General features: G+C 44.6%; 1 protein-coding gene across 4 annotated transcripts in view; it reads left to right on the top strand.

Annotated features, from left to right (window-relative positions):
* Positions 1-16,026, top strand: part of snx9b (sorting nexin 9b) — a 215,888-nt gene that overhangs the window by 133,662 nt on the left and 66,200 nt on the right. For all 4 annotated transcript variants that reach the window (XM_041174505.1, XM_041174491.1, XM_041174515.1 and 1 more), the window contains one exon: positions 1,461-1,591. In XM_041174505.1, coding sequence (XP_041030439.1) covers positions 1,461-1,591 — 131 coding nt within the window. The remainder of the gene's footprint in view (positions 1-1,460; positions 1,592-16,026) is intronic.

The raw sequence follows: 16,026 nt of genomic DNA, 5'->3' as shown, positions 1-16,026 counted from the left end.
GGCCGTGGTGACTTCTCCCAGAATGCCTCAGTCACTTCTCACCAGCGCCCTCTGTTGGATGTGTGACTGTTCCTTTAATGCTGCATATCTGCCAGTAGCGTAGCACACAATCAAAGGGTTTCGTAAGGGTTGTGTTAGATAATGCGAAAATAGCTTTTTTTAGTTTGATGTATTAATTAGTTGCCTTTTAATTTATAACAAAAACAGAATTACCTGGAAAAACTCAGCAGGTCTGGCAGCATCGGCGGAGAAGAAAAGAGTTGACGTTTCAAGTCCTCATGACCCTTCAACAGAACAGGGTTCTGTTGAAGGGTCATGAGGACTCGAAACGTCAACTCTCTTCTTCTCTGCCGATGCTGCCAGACCTGCTGCGTTTTTCTAGGTAATTCTGTTTTTGTTTTGGATTTCCAGGATCCGCAGTTTTTTGTTATTAGCCTTTTAATTTATGTTTGACCAATGTTGATTTTAGTTGGCTTGTTGCAGTAAAAGTCTTAAAATGTGAAATCTTGCCCTTTGGTTCTTTTCAAAGGTCTTTTGAAAATTTATCTCTTTTTAAAATTTATTGGTTTCTATAGGGATCATACCACAGTTCTGTTCATAATATAGTGTCCTCTTTGTTATACTGAATAATTATGGCTAGATAAGACACACAGTTTCCATCCATTCACCTCCTTGAACCTGGTATAAATTTAAAATATAAAATTCAACTTACAGATTTCTGGGGGAACAATTTGTAAAGCACAGTGTGGCACTGAACTGTATAGATCTGTGGGTCCCCATCTTTGCTTCCTGGTTTGAATTTGAGCTGATCTCAGCTGCAGTAGTTGGAAAGAAACATGGCCTCATTAGTCCTACAATCATCTGACAAAATCTGACAGGGTGTTAAGATCTGTTAAATTTATAATCAAGAAAAGTAATCTGTGGCTCAGGCAATCACTTAAAACAAAAATTCCTCTGCTTTTCTTAAAGAGCTGTGGGATCTTTTAGAATCACCCAAGAGGGTGTGAACTCGGTTTAACATCTCATCCGAAAGACAAGATCTTTGACAGTGCTGCACTCCCTCAGCATTGCTCCATTTCTGAAATGTTTAGGTTTTGCTGAGCTTGAGTTTTAAAATTCTAAGAGGCTATAGGAAGAAACAAAGGCACAGGAGTTGGAGTTCCACAGGTCTGAGGTAATGGGAATAATGAGTTTGGAGGACAGTGTTCAATACTGAGTATGAAATATTGATTCATTTCTGTTGAAATAGGTATATGAAGTAGAATTGTTTCACCTGAAGAATAATATAAAATAATTTCTATCAAATAATCACTGCATTCATCCAGCATGCTATTCATGTGTTGGGGAGGATTTAGACTCTCATTTAGTACTGGTCTGTATTTTCTGAACATTTATACTGTGAATCTGGCTTTGAAATTTGACATTATTGAGACTTATTCAACTGGTTTAATCTAATAAAGGGCGCTTTGAAGAGGAATTTATCAAGATGAGAATGGAAAGGTTGCAGGGTTGGATGAACAGAATGTGTCATCATCCTGTCGTTTCAAACAGTGAGGTCTTTCAGCTCTTCATCACTTACCGGGATGAAAAGGTAGGAAAAATAAGACAACTAAATAGTTAGCAGTGAGAAGATGGCATCTTGTTGAAGTAAAGATTTTTAAAAATTGTTAAAGGATTATTCCAAAACTGTTCATCTCTTCTCGCCATAGTATCTTACAGTAATAATATAAGAATCAGTTTTTTTTTCAAATAGCCCAATCGCTGTCATGTGCAAATAGATGGCTGCTGTCATTACCCTGCTCCTACGCTCATTTTTGGAGGAATGAGGTGAAAAGCTTTTTTTTTGTGCTTGATTCCAACATCATTGTGTTTTGTTTTACACTCAAGTGAGAATTATTAATAGCATAATGTTTTAAATTGTCCAGATACAATTTCCACCTTGTACCATTATTCAAATTTTTTTCTGTGCAACACTGTTTTAGTGAATAATGAAATGGATAATGAAAGCTAATGTTATAAACTGCAGCAATTATAAATGACTTAAGCTTTTACAGCCTTCAACATAATTAGTACGATTTGATGAACTATTGCTCATCGTGTTCAGTTTTCCTATTGTGTATGCTTAAATTCAAGACTATAAATCTATTTCAAATAATCTACAACGTTATTTTTAAAATCAAATCTGAGATTGCAAGTTGACAACCCTGACACCCTAGTGAATAAAAAGCACTGCACAGTTTGCTCTACATTTTGTCATTTGTAAGTAACATCATCACGCTGAAATGTAAGAGGATCTATCTGGAGACTACAAAGCAACTGAATGAAATAGCATATTAATTGTGCAAACATTCCCCCACTCTGAATTAATAGATGGATATCTGAATAAGTAGTATATTCCATTTGAAATGGTCATCTCTTTGAAGGCCCTTAGTGACTTTTTCATATGCTCCATAGAATTTCAATGCAAATTCAAGTAATTTACCTACATTTCTCCATTAAAGCTATGCCAACAAACATATTGCTGTGCTCTACAGTAATACTGTAGGGTTTTAAGAATACATGCGATTGGGATTAAAAGATGCATGTTGCAGACTAGTAAAATCAGCAATCTGGGTTAGGATATTATGGGTCCTGAAGGAATGGGTTGGGAATGTGGGGTTGGGGGGTAGGTGGTGTGAAAACTCACTCCCCTCCTCCTCTTCAAAATATTGCCAAAATGGGATCTTTTACATCCACCCGAACACACACACACACAGCCTCGGTTTAATGCCTCTTCCGAAGATGACACCACTGACAGTGCAGTACATCCATAGTATTACCTTGGAGCGTGAGCCTTAATTTTTGTGCATAGGCCCCAGAGTGGGACTTGAACCCAGAACCTTGTGACTCAGAGGTGACCAACTGAGCAACAGCTGAGGAGTGGAAGCTTAATGTGGTGGTTGTACGGAACTTGATAATTAAGGGGATAGATAATATCCTTTGTAAGCAGGATTGGGAGTCCCATGCGGTCTGTTGCTGACCTGGTGCCAGGGTGAGGGATATCTTGAACCAGCTTGAATGGCTATTGAAGAGGAAGGAGGAGGATTCAATTGTGATCCGTGTTGGGACCAACAATGTACGGAAGAGCAGGCAAGAGGCTCTGTTTTGAACTTACCAGGAACTAGCAGCTAAGTTAAAGAACAGGACTTCAAGGGTTATAATTACTGGATTATTACCTCAGCTTTGTGCAAAATGACATCGGGTAAATGGAGGAGGCGATGGCGTAGTGGTATTGACGCTGAACCAATAATCCAGAGATCCAGGGTAATGCTCCGAGTTCGAATCCTATCATGACAGATGGTGGAATTTGAATTCAAAAATCTGGAATTAAAGATCTAATGATGATCATGACCATGTTGATTGTTGTAAAAACAATGTTGTAATGTCCTTTAGGGAACCTGCTGTCCTTTCCTACATGTGACTGCAGACCCACAGCAATGTGGTTCACTCTTAAATGCCCTCTGAAATGGCCGTCTCTCAGTCACTACAAGTCACTAGGCATCAGAAATGACAATGGCAATCTCAGCCCTGTTGAACCTCCAAAGTCCTCCTGACTAACATCTGGGAGCTAGTGCCAAAATTGGGAGAGCTATCTCACAGACTAGTCAAGCAACAGCCTGACATAGTCACCTTCACAGAATCATACCTTTATAGATAATGTCCCAGACTCCTCCATCATCATCCCTGGGTATGTCCTGTCTCACCGGCAGGACAGACCCAGCAAAGGTGATAGCACAGTGGTATACAGTCGGGAGGGAGTTCCCTTGGGATTCCTCAACATTTACTCCGGACCCGATGAAGTCTCATGGCATCAGGTCAAACATGGGCAAGGAAACCTGCTGATTACCACAGCCCTCCCTCAGCTGATGAATCAGTGCTCCTCCATGTTGAACATCACTTTGGGGAAGCACTGAGGGTGGCAAGGGCGCAGAATGTACTCTGGGTGGGGGACTTCAATGTCAGAATGGCTTGGTATCACCACTACTGACCGAGCTGGCCAAGCCCTAAATGCTAGACTGGGTATGCGACAGTTGGAGAGAGAATCAATAAGAGGGAAAAACATACTTGACCTCATCCTCACCAACCTGCATCTGTCCATGACAGTATCAGTAGGAGTGACCACCACATATTCATTATGGGGACAAAGTCCCGCCTTCACACTGACAATACCCTCCATCTTGTGTGGCACTACCACTGTGCTAAATGGGATAGATTTCAAACAGATCTAGCAACTCAAGACTGGGCACCCAGGAGGCCATCAGCAGCAGCAGAATTGTACTTGAACACAATCTGTAACCTCATGGCCCGGGATATCCCACACTCTACCATTACCATTGAGCCAGGGGATCAACCCTGGTTCAATGAAGAGTGCAGGAGGGCATGCCAGACGCAGTACCAGGCATACCTAAAAAAATGAGGTGTCAACCTGGTGAAACTACAACACAGGACTATTTGCATGACAAACAGCATAAACATCAAGTGATAGAGCAATGCGATTCCACAACCAACGGATCAGATCTAAGCTCAGCAGCCCTGCCACATCCCGTCATGAATGGTGGTGGGCAGTTAAACAACTCACTGGAGGATGAGGTTCCACAAATATCCCCATCCTCAGTGATGGTTGTGTTCAGCACAGCAGTACAAAAGATAAGGCTGAAGCATTCGTAACCTTCAGCCAGAAGTGCTGAGTGGATGATCCATCTTGGCCTCCTCTGGAGGTCCCCAGTATCACAGATGCCAGTCTTCAGCCAATTCAATTCACCCCACATGATATCAAGAATCAGCCAAAGGCACTGGATACTGCAAAGGCTATGGGCCCTGACAATATTTCGGCAATAGTACTGAAGACTTGTGCTTCAGAACTTGGAGGTACGTCCTGTACAATCAAAGCAGGACAAATCCAAACCGGCCCCAACAGTCTACTCTCGATCGTCAGTAATGGAAGGGGTCATCAGCAGTGCTCTCAAGCGGCATTTGCTTAGCAATAGACTGTTCACTGACGCCCAGTTTGGGTTCTGCCAGGGCCAATCAGCCCCTGACCTCATTACAACCTTGGTTCAAACATGGACCAAAGATCTGAACTCTCAAGGTGAAATGAGAGTTACTGCCCTTGATATCAAGGTACCATTTGACCTAGTGTGGCATCAAGGAGTCTTAGCAAAACTGGAGTCAGTGTGAATCGGGGGGAAATTTCACCGCAGGCTGGAGTCATACCTAGCACAAAGGAAGATGATTGTGGTTGTTGGTGGTCAGTCATCTCAGCTGCAGGACATCACTGCAGGAGTTCCTGAGGGTAGTGTCCTAGGCCCAATCATCTTTGGCTGCTTCATCAATGACCTTCCTTCCATCATAAGGTCAGAAGTGGGGATGTTCAGCACCATTTGCGACTCTTCAGATACTGAAGCAGTTCATGTCCAAATGCAGCAAGACCTGGACAATACCCAGGCTTGGGCTGACAAGTGGCAAGTAACATTCGCGCCACACAAATGGCAGGCAATGACCATCTCCAACAAAAGAGAGAATCCAACCATAGCCCCTTGATGTTCAATGGCATTACCATCACTGAATCCCCCACTATCAATATCCAGAAACTGAACTGGACTAGCCATTTAAATACTGTGGCTACAAGAGCAGGTCAGAGGCTAGGAATCGTGTGACGAGTAACTCACCCCCTGACTCCCCAAAGCCTGTCCACCATCTACAAGGCACAAGTCAGGAGAGTGATGGAATACTCCCCACTTGCCTGGATGAGTGCAGCTCCCACAACACTCAAGAAGTTTGACACCATCCAGGTCAAAGCAGTCTGCTTGATTGGTACCACATCCACAAACATTCACTCCCTCCACCACTGAAGCACTGTGGCAGCAGTGTGTACTATCTACAAGATGCACTGCAGGAATTCACCAAGGTTCCTTAGACAACAGCTTCCAAACCCACGACCTCTACCACCTAGAAGGACAAGGGCAGCAGATAGATGGGAACACCACCACCTGGAAGTTCCCCTCCAAGTCACTCACCATCCTTATTTGGAAATATACCGCCATTCCTTTGCTGTCGCTGGGTCAAAATCCTGGAACTGCCTTCCTAACAGCACTGTGGGTGTATCTACACCACATGGAGTGCAGTGGTTCAAGCAGGTAGCTCACCACCACCTTCTCAAGGGCAACTAGGGTTGGGCAATAAATGCTGGCCCAGCCAGCGAAACCTGAATCCTGTGAATGAATAAAAAGAAAATGAATCAGAAGAAAGATTAGGAAGGTGAACATGTGGCTGACAGAATGGTCTAGGAAAGTGGCATCCTTTGTAAAACACTGGTTAGCTTCCAACTGGAGTTTTGAGTTCTCTTTGAGTTCTTCCATCTCGTGAGATGATAGTTTGCATCTTGGTGGTCAACTCTGTTAAACAACATTATCTGGTGTTGCTCAGGAGTCCCCCTCTGGCATGGCAGTCTTTGTCGCATTTGCTGCAGAGGAAGACTATGGACTGAGAAGGTGCAAGATTCGCTGGTCTGTTCTCTCTGGCTCCTCGGCCAGCTGAGCTTTGCATTTCGGCTTGCCTCTTCCAACCCTTCCAAACACTGATCCTCCAGAGGTCACTGCTGACAGCAACATCTCCCAGCTGGCAGTGTCACTGTCCACCATCATCATATCTTGCTTGTAGGTGCCCTTGTAGAGGAGGTGTGGATGTCCATCAGGCTGCGACCCAGTGGCCATTTCTCCATACAGAAGATCTTCCAATATACTGCTGCAGTCCCATCCAATGAACATGATTAAGCCATTGCAAACATCATTGACATAGCAATGAGTGTACGCCAGAGGAATTAGCATGCTCTAGGACTCCTGAGTTGGTGACCTTGCCCTACCAAGAGATGCTGAGGATACGTCTGAGATGTTGAAGGTAGAAAATTGTTCAGCCTTTTTTTTCCTACCTAGCATATCTTGCCTAGGTCACACCGCTGTAAAGGAAAGCACTGAGCGTAGGCTTGGTAGACTTGGTTTGGTGTGCTCTTGTCAGGTTGCTGTTGTTCCACACCCTCTTACTCAGCTTGGACATAACAGCGAAGCTTTTGCGATACGTGTATTGATATTCACATCTGGTGACAGATTGCTGGTGATTGTGGGGTCTAGATATGTGAAGTTATCAACTACCTTTAGCATCACATTATCTATGCTGATTGATGGTGGCACGGCAACACCCTGGACCATGACCTTTGTTTTCCTGATGCTGAAACCAAATTTTACAGGTGTGAGGGAGTCTGTACATTTACTGCTAAAGGTGTTCCATGTTATGGACTAATAGAGAGGCATCATTGGCATAAATTAACTCTCTGATGAAGATTTGCTATTCTTTTGTCTTGAATCTCATGTGGGCAAGGCTGAACTTCCATTAGCTCTAGTATATAAGAAGGCAGTCTATGTAGATGAACTGAAGGTAGATGTCAGCAGAAAAGAGAAGACTGCCAAAGAATATTCTATGTTAAGGTAAGATTGACCTCAATGGAATGAGACTAACACTGTACACAATAAACTGAGCAAGCTGTTCATGGGTAAAACAACACAATCAGTGTTCAAAAAGAATATGTAATTCAAGAACCCTATGGGGCAAGAGCTCTACTTGCCAAAAAGACAACTGTGGATAACTAAAATAAGAGACAGCAAAAAGCCAAAAGAAAAAGTATATAAAAATGCTAAAAAAAAAGACATCCTGACAACTAGGAGAGAAAGAAAGAGCAGCAAAGGGTAACAAAATAGTTAGAGCTGCAAAATAACCTAGCAAGGGATAGCAAAATAAATATATGTTTACAATTACATTAAGAAATAGAGGGTGGTTGGGAGCAATGTGGGCCAGCTAAAACTGTTAACCGTGATATTGTCAATGAAAATTAGGAAATGGACGACATGTTGCTAGACATCTCAAGGAAACTAATATTGTGTCAGGGACAGGAAGTTACCAAAATTAGTATCAGCGAAATAACAGTATTTAAGAAAATAATGGCACTTAAGAGTAACAAATCTCCAGGACCAGATGGTTCCATCCCAGAGGTTATAAAGAAGTACGTGAGAACATTGCAGGTGCCCTAACTATAATCCTGCAAATTTTTTCCAATTTGGAGCTGTCCTTTTGGATTGGAAAATTGTGCATGTCACTTAAAGGTGGGAGAGAGAAACCGGGGAATTATAGGCCAGTTGTCCTCGCGTCTTGTCAGGAAATTAGTGCAATTTATAACTGAGGATAGGATGACCTTAAATTATAAGCTGAGCAGAGAGCACGAGCGTGAATTTGTAAAATGTAGATCATGCCTGCCAAAACTGATTAAATAGTAATACATAGGATTATAAAGCATAGAAACAGACATGCAACCCAACAAGTCCATGGTGATCTCTATGCCCACCGGAGCTTCCTCTTAACTTTTCTCAAATAAATCTACCATCGTAACCATTTGTGCCTTTCTCCCTCAAATTCATCTGTATCGTAAGCCATAGTGATAATGTCACCAGACTAGTAATCCAGAGACTGAGGACACGGGTTCAAACACCACCACTGCAACTGGCGGAATTTAAATTCAATTAATAAATCTGAAGTAAAAAGCTAGTCTTGATAATAATGACCATAAAACCAATGTTAATTGTTGTAAAAACCCATTGGGTTCATTAATGTCTTTTAGGGAAGGAAATTTGCCATCCCTACCTGGTTTTGGCCTACATGTGATTTAAGATCTACAGCAATGTGACTTTTAAATGCTCTCTGAACTGGCCTGACAAGCCACTCAGTTGTATCAAACGCTACAAAGTCTATAAAAAGGAATGAAACTGGACAGATCACCCAGCATTGATTTAGGCACCGGAAATGACAATGCCAAACCCAGCCCTATCAACCCTGCAAAATCTTCCTTACTTAGATATGGAGGCTTGGGAGAACTGTCCCACAGACTAGTCAAGCAACGGCCTGACATAATCATACTCGTGGAATCATAGCTGACAGGCAATGTCCCTGGGTATGTCCTGTCCCACTGACTGGACAGACCCACCGGATGTGGGGTGGCACAGTGGTATGCAGCCAAGAGGGAGTTACCCTGTGAGTTCTCAACATCGACTCTGGACCCCATGAAGCCTCATAGCATCTGATCAAACATGGGCAAAGAAGCCTCCTGCTGATTACACCGACCGCACCGCCCCACCCCTCCACCCACCCTCAGCTGATGAATCAGCACTCCTTCATGTTGAACACCACCTGAAGGAAGCACTAAGGGTAGCAAGGATGCAGAATGGTGGGGGACTTCAATGTCCTTCATGAAGCGTGGCTAGGTAGCACCGAGCTGCCAAGTTCTGAAGGACATAGCTGCTAGACTGGATCAGCAGCAGGTGGTGAGGGAACCAACAAGAGGGGAAAACATACTTGACTTCATCCTCATCAACCTACCTACGCAGATGCATCTGTCCATGACAGTATTAATAGGAGTGACCGCACAATCTTTGTGGAGACGAAATCCCGTCTTTGCGTTGAGGATACACTCCAATGTGTTGTGTGGCATTACCACCGTACTAAATGGGATAGATTCTGAACAGATCTGGAAATTCATAACTCGGCATCCATGAGGCACTTTGGGTCATCAGCAGCAGCAGAATTGTACTCGACTACAATCTGTAACCTCATGGCCCGCATAAACCCCACTGTACTATTACCAGGGGATCAACCCTGCTTCAGTGAAGCGTGGGGGAAGGCATGCCAAGGGCAGTACCAGGCACACCTAAAAATGAGGTGACAACTGTTATACCCATAACACAGAACTGCTTGCATGCCAAACAGTGGAAGCAGCATGCGATAGAGCTAAGCATTCCCACAACCAACAGATCAGATCTCGTCTCTGCAATCCTGCCATATCCAGTTGTGAATGGTGATGGACAAATAAACAACTCACTGGAGGAAGTGGCTCCACAAATATCCCCATCCTCAATGATGGGGAGCCCAGTACTTCAGTGCAAAAGACAACATGGAGCATTTGCTGCAATCTTCAGCCAGATGTGCCGAGTGGATGATCCATCTCTGCCTCCTCCAGAGGTCTCCAACATGACAGATGCCAGCCTTCAGCCAATTATGGGGAGGCACTAGCATAGTGGTATTGTCCCTGGACGAGTATTCTAGAGACCCAGGTTAATGCTTTGGGGATACAGATTCAAATCAACAGCAGATGGTGAAATTGGAATTCAGTATATTAAAAAAAAATCTGGAAATAAAAGTTTGGTAATAACTACGAAACCAATTGTCGTAAAAACCCATCTGGGTCACTAATGTCCTTTAGGGAAAGAAACCTGCTGTCCTTACCTGGTCTGGCCTACATGTGACTCCAGAACCACAGCAATGTGGTTGACACTTAAATGCCCTCTGAACAAGGGCAATTAAGGATGAGCAATAAATGCTGGCCTAGCCAGCAACACCCACATCCAATGAACATGAATAAAAAAAAAATTTGATTCACTCAACGTGATATCAAGAAATGGCTGAAGGCATTGGATACTGCAAAGACTATGGACCCTGACAACATTCAAGGAATAGAACTGAAGACTTGTGCTCCAGAACTAGTTGCACCCTTGACCAAGCTGTTCCAGTACAGCTGCAGCACTAGCATCTACCATGGCAATGTGGAAAATTGCCCAGGTTTATCCTGTCCACAAAAAGCAGGACAAATCCAACGTGGCAAATCACAGAGATAAAAACAAAAAACTGCGGATGCTGGAAATCCAAAACAAAAACAGAATTACCTGGAAAAACTCAGCAGGTCTGGCAGCATCAGTGGAGAAGAAAAAAGTTGACCTTTCAAGTTCTCATGACCCTTCAACAGAACTGAGTGAAATTGGGAGAGGGGTGAAATATAAGCTGGTTTAAGGTGGGGGGAAGAGAGAAGTGGGGAGGGGGGGGAAAGAGAGAAGTTGGGGGGGGTGGAGTATGGTTGTAGGGACAAGCAAACAGTGATAGGAGCAGATAATCAAAAGATGTCACAGACAAAAGAACACAGGCGTTGAAGGTGGTGATATCTAAATGAATGTGCTAATTAAGAATGGATGGCAGGACACACAAGGTACAGCTCTACTGGGGGTGGAGTGGAATAAGACTAACTGGGCATAAAAGGTATAGATTTAAAAATAATGGAAATAAGTGGGAAAAGAAAAATCTATATAAATTATTGGAAAAAGCGAAAGGAAGGGGGAAGAAACAGAAAGGGGGTGGGGATGGAGGAGGGAGTTCAAGATCTAAAGTTTTTGAATTCAATATTCAGTCCGGAAGGCTATAAAGTGCCTAGTGGGAAGATGAGGTGCTGTTCCTCCAGTTTGTGTTGCGCTTCACTGGAACAATGCAGCAAGCCAAGGACAGACATGAGGGCAAGAGAGCAGGGTGGAGTGTTAAAATGGCAAGTGACAGGGAGGTTTGGGTCATTCTTGCGGACAGACCGCAGGTGTTCTGCAAAGCGGTCGCCCAGTTTGCGTTTGGTCTCTCCAATGTAGAGACCGCATTGGGAGCAACGAATGCAGTTGACTAAGTTGGGGGAAATGCAAGTGAAATGCTGCTTCACTTGAAAGGAGTGTTTGGGCCCTTGGAAGCTGAGGAGAGAGGAAGTGAAGGGGCAGGTGTTGCATCTTTTGCGTTTGCATGGGAAGGAGCCGTAGGTGGGGGTTAAGGAGTAGGGGGTGATGGAGGAGGAGTGGATCAGGGTGTCCCGGAGGGAACAATCCTTACGGAATGCCACTGGGGAGGTGTTGAAGGGAAGATGTGTTTGGTGGTGGCACCATGCTGAGTTGGCGGAAATGGTGGAGGATGATCCTTTGAATGCGGAGGCTGGTGGGGTGATAAGTGAGGACAAGGGGGACCCTATCATGTTTCTGGGAGAGAAGAGAAGGCGTGAGGGTGGATGCGCGGGAGATGGGCCGGACACGGTTGAGGGCCCTGTCACCGACCGTGGGTGGAAATCTTCGGTTAAGGAAGAAGGAGGACATGTCAGAGGAACTGTTTTTGAAGGTAGCATCATCAGAACAGATGCGACGGAGGCGAAGGAACTGAGAGAATGGGATGGAGTCCTTACAGGAAGCGGGGTGTGAGGAGCTGTAGTCGAGGTAGCTGTGGGAGTCTGTCGGCTTGTAATGGATATTGGTGGACAGTCTATCACCAGAAATTGAGACAGAGAGGTCAAGGAAGGGAAAGGAAATGTCAGAGATGGACCATGTGAAAATAATGGAGGGGTGGACATTGGAAGTAAAATTAATAAGTTTTTCCAGGTCCCAACAAGAGCATGAAGCAGCACCGAAGTAATCATCGATGTACCGAAGAAAGAGTTGTTGGGAGGGGGCCGGAGTAGGACTGGAACAAGGAATGTTCCACATACCCCATAAAGAGATGGGCATAGCTGGGGCCCATGCGGGTACCCATAGCCACACCTTTTATTTGGAGAAAGTGAGAGGAGTTAAAGGAGAAATTGTTCAGTGTGAGAACAAGTTCAGCCAGACGGAGGAGAGTAGTGATGGATGGGGATTGTTCGGGCCTCTGTTCGAGGAAGAAGCTAAGGGCCCTCAGACCATCCTGGTGGGGGATGGCGGTGTAGAGGGATTGGATGTCCATGGTGAAGAGGAGGCGGTTGGGGCCGGGGAACTTCTCCTCCCTCCCAGAACATGATAGGGTCCCCCTTGTCCTCACTTATCACCCCACCAGCCTCCGCATTCAAACGATTATCCTCCGCCATTTCCGCCAACTCCAGCATGATGCCACCACCAAACACATCTTCCCTTCACCACACCCCCCCCCCCCCCCCCCCCGTGGCATTCCGTAGGGATCGTTCCCTCCGGGACACCCTGGACCACTCCTCCATCACCCCCTACTCCTCAACCCCCACCTACAGCTCCTCCCCATGCAAACGTAAAAGATGCAACACCTGCCCCTTCACTTCCTCTCTCCTCACCGTCCAAGGGCCCAGACACTCCTTTCAAGTGAAGCAGCCTTTCACTTGCATTTCCCCCAACTTAGTCTACTGCATTCGTTGCTCCCAATGCGGTCTCCTCTACATTGGAGAGACCAAATGTAAACTGGGCGACCGCTTTGCAGAACACCTGCAAGAATGACCCAAGCTCCCTGTCGCTTGCCATTTTAACACTCCACCCTGCTCTCTTGCCCACTTGTCTGTCCTTGGCTTGCTGCATTGTTCCAGTGAAGCCCAACACAAACTGGAGGAACAGCACCTCATCTTCCGACTAGGCACTTTACAGCCTTCCAGACTGAATATTGAATTCAACAACTTTAGATCTTGAACTCCCTCCTCCATCCCCACCCCCTTTCCTTTTCTTCCCCCTTCCTTTTGATTTTTCCAATAATTTATATAGATTTTTCTTTTCCCACCTATTTCCATTATTTTTAAATCTATACCTTTTATGCCCGGTTAGTCTTATTCCACCCCACCCCCAGTAGAGCTATACCTTGTGCGTCCTGCCATCCATTCTTAATTAGCACATTCGTTTAGATAATATCACCACCTTCAACACCTCTTTGTTCTTTTGTCTGTGACATCTTTTGATTATCTGCTCCTATCACTGTTTGCTTGTCCCTACAACCATACCACCCCCTCCCCCACTTTTCTCCCACCCCTTGCCCATCCCCCACCTTAAACCAGCTTATATTTCACCCCCCTCCTAATTTCACTCAGTTCTGTTGAAGGGTCATGAGGACTTTTTTCTTTTCCACTGATGCTACCAGACCTGCTGAGTTTTTCCAGGTAATTCTGTTTTTGTTGTGGCAAATTACTGCCCCATCAGTCTACTCTCGATGATCAGTAAAGTGATGAAAGAGGGCATCAACAGTGCTATCAAGCAGCACTTATTAAGCAATAATCCGCTGATTGACGCTCAGTTTGGGTTCTGCCTGGGTCACTCAGCTCCTGACCTCATTGCAGCCTTGGTTCCAACATTGACCAAAGAGCTGAATTCAAGAGGTAAGGTGAGAGTGACTGTCCTTGACATCAAGACAGCGCTTGACCAGTGTGGCATGAAGGAGCCCTAACAAAACTGGAGTCAGTGGGAATCAAGGGGAAAACTCTGCATTGGTTGGAGTCATACCTAGCAGAAAAGGAAAATGGCTGTGCTTGTTGAAGATCTATTGTCTCAGTCGCAGGACATCACTGCAGGAGTTCCTCAGGATAGTGTCCTAGGCCCAACCGTCTTCAGCTGCTTCATCAATGACCTCCTCTCCATCATAAGGTCAGAGCAGGGATGTTCGCTGATGGTTGCACAATGTTCAGCACCATTTTTGACTCCTGAGATACTGAAGCACCCTGTTCCTATATGCAGCAAGACCTGGACAATGTTCAGGCTTCGGCTGTTAAGCGGCATGTAACATTCGCACCACACAAGTGGCAAGGCAATGACCATCTCCAACAAGATAGATTCCAACATTTACCCTTGACATTCAATGGCAGTACCATCACTGAATCCTCCACAATCAACATGCTAAGGGGTTACCGCTAACCAGAAACTGAACTGAACCAGCTATAGAAATACTGTAGCTATAAGAGCAGGTCAGAGGCTGGGGATTCTGTAGTAAGTAACTCACTTCCTGACTCCCCAAAACCTGTCCACCATCAAAAGGCAGAAGTTGGGAGTGTGCTGGAATACTCTCCCCTTGCCTGTAATTAGTGTAGCTGTAATGACATAACGACTATACTACTGTACCTGCACTTTTGTTCCTCAACTTAAATATTTATAACTTAGTGATTCTATCCCCCTGCCTACTCTCTAAGCATTTAAATTTCTAACTTTTAGTTGCTGTGTAGACAGGCAAGCGTAGAGCAGTCTCCTAAATATAACAGTTAAAGCTGTAGGCAAGCAGGGACCAAGTAGTTATAATTATAGTTTGTCTGTCTGATTCCTTAACTGTAGCTATTCCTACCAGCTAATGTAAATGAACCCTAAGACACAATACTTAAGAGCTCCACATGTCATTGCCCGTAATTGACATAATGGCCTGGATATTTGCTCCTGGATTGGGCGTACAGAGTCAGGACAACTCCCAGCTCCGCAAACCCAACCCAGGAAAAATTGTCCTGGAGTTTGGGCTTTTTTTTTTAGTGATGGTGGAGTTCTCAGAATGAGTATGGCAGCTGCTGGGTACAGATGCGGGCTGGACGGATGGCCTGCCTCTGTGTCCAAGATTTTGAAAGAAAGCAAAACCAAGAACAACCCTCCAGCCCTCATTCCTTACACCCACTCACCCATGCCCACACACTCCCAATGCCAATCATGCCACCTTATTTCCTCTACCATGGCAGCAAATGACCCTCTACCCAGCCCCATGCCAACTTAGTTGCAAATTATGCCAACCCTTGCTCCCCATCTATCATCGTTTGCCCTAGCACCTACCATGCCAACTCACGCCAGTATCTGCCATGGGCACACCTCAGGATCCATGCTGAGGTGAAATAAAGTTCAAAGTATCTATTACAGAATCTTTTTAAAAAAAAAACACTATTATTCATAAAACTCCTTCACCACATTTACCTTCAACTTGTTTAATCCCTTATAAAAGCACAGATTGAATCGGGACTATGAATTCCAAAGAATTTATAACTGCTTGGAGATGTCAATCAAACTGAAATGGAAGGCACCCTACTGTGATGATGGAAGGTCGTAAAATCAGTCATGTAGCACAAATCCAATAATAGCAGCCCTTAGGCTTGTGTCAACAGACAGAATGAAGTCGCAAGCAGTGTTTTTTTTTTAACACTGCAGACATTTTTTTCAAAGATTTGAAGGACAGGAGTTTTAAATGCCCTGACAGTTTTTTTTGATAGTTCACTTTGACACTTTGGACAGTTCCAATGAGCTTGACAGTTAATGAGTTTTTATGCACTTACACGCACTGATGCTTACTTTGAACTCTCCCAAGGGGCATAAAGGGGCATCTGACCTCCTCCAAAGGTGTCCCAGGACCATACCCTACTTCTTCAAAGGACTT

This window comes from Carcharodon carcharias, chromosome 2 (genome assembly GCF_017639515.1).
Source record: "Carcharodon carcharias isolate sCarCar2 chromosome 2, sCarCar2.pri, whole genome shotgun sequence".
In the NCBI taxonomy this organism is placed as follows: Eukaryota; Metazoa; Chordata; class Chondrichthyes; order Lamniformes; family Lamnidae; genus Carcharodon; species Carcharodon carcharias.
Note: the sequence above shows the minus strand (reverse complement) of the source record. Positions and strands in the feature narration are given on the sequence as shown.